At 36.5% G+C, this 10,326-nt stretch overlaps 2 protein-coding genes across 2 annotated transcripts; one reads left to right on the forward strand and one right to left on the reverse strand.

Moving 5' to 3' along the window:
• The first annotated feature begins 169 nt into the window (after nucleotides 1-169).
• On the forward strand, nucleotides 170-6,364 carry LOC102587596 (uncharacterized protein At1g04910). The gene is made up of 8 exons (XM_006348691.2): nucleotides 170-1,046; nucleotides 3,266-3,333; nucleotides 3,462-3,550; nucleotides 3,630-3,792; nucleotides 4,115-4,404; nucleotides 4,780-4,984; nucleotides 5,339-5,496; nucleotides 5,576-6,364. Exons 1-8 carry the CDS (start codon nucleotides 785-787, stop codon nucleotides 5,847-5,849), a joined length of 1,509 nt encoding a protein of 502 aa, XP_006348753.1. The 5' UTR covers nucleotides 170-784; the 3' UTR covers nucleotides 5,850-6,364.
• Nucleotides 6,246-10,030, reverse strand: LOC102587278 (ribulose-1,5 bisphosphate carboxylase/oxygenase large subunit N-methyltransferase, chloroplastic-like). The gene is made up of 6 exons (XM_006348690.2): nucleotides 9,054-10,030; nucleotides 8,644-8,672; nucleotides 7,969-8,180; nucleotides 7,509-7,634; nucleotides 6,841-7,245; nucleotides 6,246-6,653 (listed from the first exon to the last, which is right to left on the reverse strand). The coding sequence occupies exons 1-6, from the start codon at nucleotides 9,518-9,520 to the stop codon at nucleotides 6,462-6,464; spliced, it is 1,431 nt and encodes a 476-aa protein (XP_006348752.1). The 5' UTR covers nucleotides 9,521-10,030; the 3' UTR covers nucleotides 6,246-6,461.
• Nucleotides 10,031-10,326: the final 296 nt, after the last annotated feature.

The raw sequence follows: 10,326 nt of genomic DNA on the forward strand, positions 1-10,326 counted from the left end.
AACACATCTAAATTAATAACACATAAAAGAGTAATTAATTTTCCATTACTATATTTTGAGTGTGTTAATTTGCACTGTTTGTTTAATACTATTACGTAAAAAGTACATTTTTGGGTACAAAATTCTAAGTTAAATATTTATTCTTTTTTTCTTTCATGATAATCTTAGATCTCTTCCATCTCTGTCATTTTCTTCCTTAGATCCTGCTACTTCAAGATACTGTACAAGTTTTTATCTTTTTACAGAGAAAAAAGTTTTCAGAAAATTCATTAAAAGCATTTTTTTTTTCAGATTTAAAGCATATTGACTATTGTCCCTACTACAGCTTTCTCCTTGTGCTACATTCTTGACACCCCTAAAAAAAATTAATTAATTTCATCACCGCTTCTCATCTTTTACTTCTTCATAGATTTCCCATTTTCCCCATTTCTTGGTTTTGCTCAAAGTTGAGATTTTTTTTCCATATTGGATGTTGAAAAGTTCAGTTTTTTTTCATTTTGGGTTTGAATTTTTTTGTCAATCTGGGGTTATAATTTTCCATTTTCCTCATTTCTTGGTTTTGCTCCAAAGTTGAGATCTTTTTCCATATTGGGTGTTGAAAAGTTTAAATTTTTAGTCAATCTGGGGTGATAATTTCTCATTTTCCAATGTGGTTTGAGTTTTGATGCAATTGGGTATTACCTTAACATGCATGTACATATGAGGAATTTGTGTATGAAGAGATTTGAGGGGTTTGGTGATTTGGGGTTGAAGTATTGGCTATGAAGAGTGAAGAGGAGGTAAAATGGAGGTTAGATCCGAGAGTGAGGTTGTTAGAAGTGAGAAAGTACTACCATTACAAGCGCAGATGATACAGAGGACTAGATTAAAAGTTTTGTTTATAAGGGTTTGTTCCAGCATTTTGATATGGACATGTTTGGTTCAGCTTATTGCTGTTTGGGAGCTTTATAATCCACGTTGGTTTTCGGGTTTTACTGGTTATACTACTAAGATGTCTGTTCATGTTGAAGAGACTTTGCTTTCTCCTTTGCCTCTTCTTCCACCTAGTGAGTTTCTCTGAGCTTGAATCTCTATTAGTTACATGTTTTTTTCCAAAGTATTTAGTTAATTAAATGATGTCATTGAAGTATGTGATCTTTCCGTTTATATTAGTAGTCGTGTATTGCTCTTGTAGTTTCTTGTCCTTCGATTTCTGTTAATGTATATTGTTTCTTGTACCTCAATTATGATATTTATTGTAGTTTCTGTTCTGTTATTATATGTTGTTTTTATTATTATTGGTTGTTTTTTGTACTTGTGTTACTTCTTTTTCGGAACTGCTTTGGACTGTTTTTCCTTAAGCCAAGGTCTATCGGAAACAACCTCTCTACCTTTGAGGTAAGGGTAAGGTCTACGTACACTCTACCCTCTTCATATCCTACTTTGTGGGACTATACTGGGTATGTTGTTGTGGTTGTTAGAGTATATGATCTGTTTGCTGTATATTAAGTTGGTTGTTATTCTTTAGCTAATAACCTAACACCAATGGAAGTGAAGGATCCATATGGGAGAATAGAGATGCGTAGTAGTTGGGATTAAAACATAGTTGTTGTTGTTACACTTGTGTGAGGTCTGGTAATTGATCCGCTCTGTTTAGTATAGTTAGGAACTTAGGATAAATAGAGACTTATAGAACGTGAGATTTAAAGAACTTCTAGTTTTAGAGAATCCCTAATTTGCTGAAAACGTCAAAGTTTAGCATTTGAATGCAGGCGCCCCTACCAGAGTGGAATGCAAAAGAGGATTATATAGTTGATGCTAACTAGTTTGAGATTGAGGCGAGTTAATTGATTGACATAGATTGAGAGGGAAAAAGAAAAAGAAGAATTAGGAGAGAGACCTGAGCATGGTATTCATAGTTTTTGAGATCTGATGGTTTGGAAGTACGACCTTAACAGATCTATAATCTAGAGAGAGCTACCAATGGGATGTCTATAGTCAGTTTGTCTTCCTATTTTTAGTTTTGTCCCTTCGGTGTCCAATTGGCAATAAGAAAAATGTCAGCTTAAAAGGTTTGTGGTGAGAATTAGGTAAGGTTTAAATTTGGTTTCAAAGGTCTTCTTTTCATCCCAAATCGGTATCCATTTATGGTGTGTTTTCCTCTGCTAATTGATTTACTTTCGATTGATGCTATTATATTTCCCCATTCCAGGTCCTGTATTCTTGTGACATACTGCTTTATTAAGCATTCCTGAAAAATGGAACATAATACTATATATTCTGAAAAAGTTAATGAAGTCACCATGTGTGAAATAGGGAACCTAAACTCATGTTCCTTGACTAACTAAGCATAGATCCAATGAGAGACTCCATTAGCTTTTCAGAAATCAGAACATATATACTCTTCCCATTTTAAAAACTATATTCTGAAAAGCTAATGAAGGTGCTCATTGGATCTATGCTTAGTCTGTTGACGATAATCAATTGGATTAGTAAGAAGTGCTTCCCGAGAGATAAAAACAAATGTTTTTTTTGAAGGGAAGTCGAGAAAGGGACTGGATGAGAGACTTTCTTTTCTAGTCCTCTCTGTAGCATTCCTTATTACAGCTTTCTTTTTAATATTTAAGACAGAAATTTCTCCATCCGAAATAGGGTGAAATGTCTCATATTCTTTCTATTTTTCCCGGGGTTAATCGTCTAGCGTGAATCATGAAGTAGTGTAAACATAATTTTTCCTGATGTTTTTGAACAAATTAATGCTGCTAGACGAAATGTCACAACAATGAGGAACTAGTAAAAGAAAGAAATGTCTCAATTATAAGGGGATAGATGTAAACATACTTTTATGGATGAAAGTACATTTTAAGTTGCTGGAGGCAACCTTTTTCTTGCAATATGAGACATTGTGTTTCAGTTTATATATCTCCATGTGCAATTGTACACTTCCGCTAGCATTTTGGTGTAGGTTGGATTTTGTAAATGATGTAGACACATTCTTAGACTTCATCAGTTCCTTTCAGTTTAGAGTAGGAATTGATCTTTGTAATCAGTTATACAGATGTCAGCACAATATTAGTGCTGTTTTGAATCATTAAAGATTTAGTTAATTATCCAAAAAACTTATTTATCTGCCATTCTACTAACTAAACATTCAGTGACCAAAACTCCAAAAGTACTGTTACCTAGTCTCATCAGTGTACCAGTAATAGGAACTGTATCTTTCTATGAGTTCCAAATTCTGCTTCTTCTAACATTCATAACAATTTTGACATATGACATTATGCAGGAAATTATACAAATAATGGGTTTCTTCAAGTGTCCTGCAATGGTGGCTTGAATCAAATGCGTGCAGCCGTTAGTATTTGTTCTTCTTTTTTTTTCTTTATACATTCTTGTCCAATTCATATGGAAAGAAAGTCAAAAAATCCGAAACTGTATCAAACTCCTAATCTGTAACTAATTCTGCCATCTTTTGAATGTAGATCTGTGACATGGTGACTATTGCACGTCTTTTAAATCTAACTTTGGTTGTCCCAGAGCTTGATAAAACATCTTTCTGGGCAGATCCTAGGTATTTCTGGTGTTATGTAGAAGTAGTTCTTTGACCTATTGCTTCGTGTTTTATAACAAGTTGTAACATTTCTTGGCAGCAATTTTGATGATATTTTTGATGTGAGACACTTCATTGATTCACTAAGAGATGAAGTTCGGATAATAAAGAGACTGCCAAAGAGGTTCAGCAGGAGGTATGGATACCAACTGCTAGAAATGCCTCCTGTTAGCTGGTCAAATGAAAAGTACTACTTGCAACAGGTTTATCTACTTGCAATACATCCTTGTCTTATTATCAATTTGTGATTGACCTACACTGTCGATTCTTCTTCGTGACTGTGGACATTGTCATTTGTCTGTCATTTAGAAGACTAGTGCTTAAATCTTATACGATACATCTCAACTTTCAAAGTACTTCTCTTTTTGCTGTATGTAGTTTCATGTACTGCTTTTAATACTGGAATCAATCTGCATACAATGATTCTAATACCTTGATAATTGAATAGATCTGCTCTGATGCTATATATGCCTCATCAACAGTTGTAATTTAACCTGCTTTAACACATTCGGATTACTATTGCAGATTCTGCCTCTCTTCAGCAAGCATCAAGTAATACATTTCAACAGAACAGATACTAGGCTAGCAAACAATGGGATTCCTCTTGAGCTTCAAAAACTCAGATGTCGTGTGAATTTCCAGGCATTGAAATTCACTCCAGATATTGAGGCTTTGGGAGAAAAATTGGTACGAATGCTTCAGGAGAGAGGGCCATTTGTAGCATTGCATCTAAGATATGAGATGGATATGTTGGCATTCTCTGGTTGCACCCATGGCTGCACTGAGGAGGAAGCTGAGGAGCTCAAACGGTTAAGGTGATCATCTCAGAACAACTGTTGTATTTTAGTTTTATTCTCTTTTTTGTTTTTTTCTTTAAAAAAATATGGAAAGAAGTTGATCCGCCTTCGTCAGCCTGCCCTCGTCATGGGCATAATAAAATTTGTGGATTGGATACCAGTGGGTTACTAACATAAACTATGAGCTGCTGTTGTGACAATGACATTTACTCATAAATTTTATTTTCTATCTCAAGATTTTGAAGTTTTACATTGTTGGATGATTTAATGAGTTCACTTTGTTCTCCCACTCCCACTGATACAGTTTTCTCTGTTTCACCCTTTTGTCTTGACCAACACGCAAACTTGTTGTCTATATAGTAAATTCCTTTCTGGTTGCCTTTGTTTCCTTAGGTATGCATTCCCTTGGTGGAGGGAGAAAGAAATTGTATCTGAGGAGAAGAGATCTCAAGGATTGTGTCCTCTCACCCCAGAAGAGGCAGCTTTGATTTTGCAAGCGTTGGGTTTTGATAAAGATATACAAATATATATTGCATCTGGTGACATTTATGGAGGTGAACGTAGGCTTGCTTCTTTGAGAGCTGCCTTCCCAAAAATTGTAAGTGATTATTTGTATCTGTTGCTGGGACATTTAAACTACCAGTTTTAGGGCTGTGTCTTAAACATTTATCCGAAACCTGTTGCATGGAATAGCGAACATGTGCCTTAGCCAACATTCTTGTAGTCTATTGCATATATTGAGGTGATGAGCAACTTGGACAGTGATCTCTGATACAAGTATTCTGTTCATTGAATAACCTGACATTCTTTGAGACATTTGGTAGCCTGGAAATGTGCTCAAAATGTTCTACGTTTTGTACTGCCAGTTTTTTTATTGCTGAGGACTTCATTGCGACTAATTTCTGGACACTATGAGCTAATTATCCTTCTTACCTATTATGTTTAATAATAGGTGAAAAAGGACATGCTGCTAAAACCTGGGGAATTGCAGCATTTCCAGAATCATTCATCTCAGATGGCAGCCCTGGATTTCATCGTTTCAACTGCTAGTAATGTATTTGTTCCCACTTATGATGGGAACATGGCTAAAGTTGTTGAAGGTCATCGTAGGTACATATTACCTACTGCGCTGGAAATGATTCCATAACATTAACAACATTATGAAGGCATTTCTGATTATATTTTGCAGGTATCTTGGGTTTAAGAAAACCATTCGATTGTATCGAAAAAAACTGGTAGAGTTATTAGATTTGCATCAGAACGGAACACTTACATGGGATGAGTTTACAGCTACAGTCCGGCAATCACATGAGGGACGAATGGGACAACTGGCTCGACGCAGAGTCATTGCAGACAAACCAAAAGAAGAAGATTATTTTTATGCAAATCCACAGGAGTGTCTGTGTGAGAGTAAAACCTGTGATGACTTGTTTGGGCCTGATAATTCCACTGCTGTCCAATGAAATGCAATTCAGGGCATGTCTTCCATGGGTAGTTACTCCATAGTAATGCACAGGTGTTTTGTGAAGAAAGCAAAGGGAAAGGCGTAAAGTTGTTGGTATGCACAATCCAGATCTGTGGCCAAAGGGCTGAAATGCGGCCTTCAGTCGTCAGGGCATTTTGGAGAGGTGTTTTGTCATAGATATGTAGTCTATAACTGGGAGAAGCAGGAGGGAAAAAATGAAGAAGCCAAACGTGTCATACTTGTCAAAAAGAAAAGAAGTGCCATGTTAATGTGTTCATTCATTTTGTTCATATGTTTTTACTCTCTTCCACAAGTTGGACAGTGTTGATTGTGCTTGATACCACAGTTTTTTACAGGAATATAACCTTTTTTTACAATCAAATGCTCTAAAATGTGGAGCAAAGAGATGTAACAGTTTGTTCATTTATCTAATTGTCATGCCCAAAAAAGGGTACTTGGAGAAAATTCGAATTGTGTGCTGAGAAGTCAAATAGCTAAGTTGAGGTTCTTATAGGAGCGTATATACTTAAAATTCTAGATCCGCCTTTGCCTTTGAAGTCCAAGCTGTTATAACTCAACTAGAATGCTCATAAGGTCAGCAGAGAGTTCCTTACTTTGGCTCTCCAACAAGATCAAGATCTTTAAGCCTCCTTTCTTGGTAGTACTCTAATTCATCTAGTTCCAGTTCTCTTTCTCTAAAAATATCGTCGAGTTGTTGTAAAACCTTCTTCTCCCCTGCTCTCACCCCTACTGCTATCTGAAGCCTTGAACTGAGGTTCCCTTCCTTCATCAGTTTCTCATCCTACAATAATCATTGTGTTCAATGCCAAAAGACAATACATGTACTACGTAATGGAGATAAAAATAGTTTTATTCATATGATTCAGAGTCCAGATACCATAGTATTTAGCAGAATGCTTCAAAGAAGGCGACAATGAAGACATGGACAACCAAAATATAGTAAGACAAGAGGAATGACAATGCCATACCTCTTCAATTGTGGTGTGATATCCAGAAAGTGCAGATCTGCATGAATCTCGTACAACTTTACATATGAGCTCTTCGTTTGCTCTGCTGACAGGCAACTCGAGAAGATTCCAAACAGCATTTCCAGAAATTGATTCTATTAGGAAATTATCAGTTCCACCAAGGGCAACCAGCCTAAGATATGGAAATAGAGAAGGAGGGAGAGATTGTCCAAGTTTTATGTCAAAGTCAGCAGTTTCTCCTAGGCCATTTGACTCTGCTATATCCAGCTTGTCCCCATAAAAATCGTCAGTCTTTGATATTTCCAATGTTAATGTAAATGCATCACGAGCTGAGTTTGGTTCGATGAAGCCATAGCCAATAGCCATATCAGCATTGCTTTTATTCAAGCCATATTGGATAAGAAACTGTCAAAAACACATCTGTTATGTACCACTTTGGTACGAGTACATTAAAGGTTTTAGTTCTAACAGAAGTACTTCAAATCTTCAATCAAATATACGAAGCAAACAAGGCCTCCTATAGACTCTTAACAGATGATCCAGCAAAAATGCTACATAATGCATGAAATTATGAGCTAGGAAGTAATGAATGTTTTTATTCAAAATGTTGGAATTTGTATGACCAATAGCAGAATGACTTTTTTTTTGAAAAACTCAGCAAGCCTTACCTGATCACCAGCCTTCAGTTTCAATGGACTTTGAAAAGAAAATAACAAGTCCCAGGAGAACAGACCTGCTGGTCCCCCAATTTCATGGATATGATCTTCTGTGGTCACTTTGACACTGTGGTTTGCCTGATAAGTAAACCATTTGTATAACATTATTCACCAATCGATAGCCAAAAACGTTGGTGAAATACTATATTGGAATTTGGAAAAGAACTTCAACAAACAATGAAATTCTGACAACAGTCCTCAGACTCTTTTAATACTCGTTTCTAACTGAAGCTAAAGCTTTCATGTCTATATAGGTTCATTTGATCATCAACATACTTTTGAATCAATCTTGTAACTAAGATGAATTTATTCTGAATCCAACACTTCCTCCTTTTCATTGTGGGCTTCTTATAAGTAGTCATTCATCACTAGAATTGCTCATCTAAGTAATTTTGTTTACCTAAAATCTTACCAGGTCAGCAAAGGGGACCAGCATTAGATTTTGAATCCCACCACGGGAAAACGCCCTTGATCTGAGTATTCCAAATGCCCAGAAGAAATCATCCAAGGTTATAGGAAAAGGGAAAAGCTGCTTGTTACCAAGTATGACTTGTTCTTCCACTTTTTGAAATTCATTTTGCACATACTCTTTCACACTCAACGTTGTGCATAAAAGTTGAGTTCCTGCAAATGATAGCACGGCAAACATGCAACATCACATTTATTATCACAAGTACTTAGAGAACTTAACATCTCACTTAATCAAAACATGCAACATCACATATCTTACCTAAGGGCAGTTTCAACTTTGCTTAGAGACAGTGCCAATGTGCCATCCCACTCTACTTATTTGACTATGGAGTATAATCAACAGAATCACACAACAGTTCTATATAAAAGGCATGCCAATCTCTATAACAAAGTCATAAGGTATCATAATTCACAGGTTACATGAAAACAATCAAGTAGCCTATAGCTACAACATACAAGATTGCATCCAGTGTAGAAACAAGCTTCAAGAGATTGTGTAACCATATAGAGTTAAAAAATAATTTACAATGTTAGTATATATAACTTAACTCCATCATGAACACAAGAATCTGAAATTTTCCTATTAAAGGCATGTTTTACAAGGAAACAAGTTTACCTTGAATCTCAGAGAGCTCCCCTTCAGACCTGCACTGAAAGAACATACCAAGCAACATCAGCAACACAACTTCAAAAGAAAAAAATATTCATAAAAACTGTAAAGATAATGATATGACACTTGAGCCTAACTCAACCCCAAAAGCTAGTTCATGGGTAGAAGAGTGCCCAAGACCATATAAACAAATCATCCCTCGAACCAATGTGGGACTCTAACCCACTCTTACACTCCCTTTCACATCCAGACGCATCTCGAGTGTGGACCGGAAGCCCAAACGGGATGGACTTGGTTTCGATACCATGTAAAGATATGACAATTGAGCATAAGTCAAACTCAAAATCTAGCTAATGAGGGACTCTAATCCAGCCTAACAACAAGAAGGAAATAAATAAATTTAAAGGCAGACCCACCAATATATAGTGGAATCAGTAGACTCTGGAAGAACAGCCATGTAATATTTCCACTTGGAATCATCTTTCCATTTCTCTCTCAACAAGAAAAGAGCAAGAGAAATCCAAGGTTCTAATCCAGTACACACATTCCCAATTTCAGATTCTGCAACTGCATCTGTGTTGATCCAGAACCTTTTAGGCACTCCTAACACTGTTTCCCCTTTTGAAATATCTCTCTTAGCAACTAATCCTAAACCTTCTGCTACAATTCCTGGCTTTACAGGTGTCTTTATTGATACAACTCCTTCATCACATAGCCACTTCCAGAATGTTTGGACTGGTTGTGGGATTTTTGGGTCAAGTTCTCTTAACTGAAATGAATTTATCAAGAATGGTTTTTGAGAACTCTGTAAAGTTTGAAGCTTTATTCTTAATTTTGTGGTTTTGAGTGGACAGAGGAAAGAAGAAGAGAAAACAGAAGCCATTTTTCACTTTAGCTTACTTGGTTCTACAAATGTTATCTCATTTGTTCTTTAATGATTGCAGAATGAAAAAGGACTAAAAAAGAGATGAATAATACTTAAATGGTTGTAATGTTATGCAGTTGAAGCATTGTATATTTATCCTAGTCTCAGAAACAAATGACTGGTTATGGTTAGCTTTGAGGTATGGTCATGGAACTTAACTACAAGACAAAAAAGTGGTGGTTTAATTAGAGCAGTCCATCAGGCATTCATTGGACTAGTACGACACTGACTCGTTATCCTTCCACTGCACAGAGCGGGAGCTATTCGTTGCTCTGTGAAACCAACCTCACACAGTCCACCCCAGTTTAGTAGCCCAGCAGCCCAAGCCTCGCCATAGACTACGGGACCCAACTATGTGCTTGGATAGGGCAGGCCAGAAAATTGCCACACATGCCCAAGCCTTTGCCATAGACTACGGGACCCAACTCTGTGCTTCGATAGGGCAGGTACACTAATGCCCCCACTTGAGTTACCAGTCCACGGTACTGAGCTCGGAATTATGAGTTATGCTCCCTGCACAAATAAAGAGGCAAATACCTTTATTTATCAGCGATGTGGGAGAGCACTTAGGGAAAAAAAAGATTAATTATGTCAGGAATAGAAAATTTGTTATTAATACAACAATAATATAACCAGGGAAATTTCACAAGTCATATTTGGGACTGGGAGGGTAGATTATACACAAATTTTACTATTATGCCTAGAGGTAGAGAGATGGTTTCAAAAGACCCTCAACTCAAGTGCAACAAAGTAAAAGAAGAAGA

The sequence above is a fragment of the Solanum tuberosum genome, unplaced genomic scaffold, assembly GCF_000226075.1.
Source record: "Solanum tuberosum cultivar DM 1-3 516 R44 unplaced genomic scaffold, SolTub_3.0 scf00103, whole genome shotgun sequence".
In the NCBI taxonomy this organism is placed as follows: Eukaryota; Viridiplantae; Streptophyta; class Magnoliopsida; order Solanales; family Solanaceae; genus Solanum; species Solanum tuberosum.

Coding starts and splice junctions, on each gene's coding strand:
- LOC102587596 (XM_006348691.2), top strand. CDS start 785: ATGGAGGTTAGATCCGAGAGTGAGGTTGTTAGAAGTGAGAAAGTACTA. Junction 4,405..4,779: donor GAGGAGCTCAAACGGTTAAG/GTGATCATCTCA, acceptor TTGTTTCCTTAG/GTATGCATTCCCTTGGTGGA. Junction 4,985..5,338: donor GAGCTGCCTTCCCAAAAATT/GTAAGTGATTAT, acceptor GTTTAATAATAG/GTGAAAAAGGACATGCTGCT.
- LOC102587278 (XM_006348690.2), bottom strand. CDS start 9,520: ATGGCTTCTGTTTTCTCTTCTTCTTTCCTCTGTCCACTCAAAACCACA. Junction 8,673..9,053: donor ACTGATTCCACTATATATTG/GTGGGTCTGCCT, acceptor CTTTCAGTGCAG/GTCTGAAGGGGAGCTCTCTG. Junction 6,654..6,840: donor ATCACACCACAATTGAAGAG/GTATGGCATTGT, acceptor TGATTATTGTAG/GATGAGAAACTGATGAAGGA.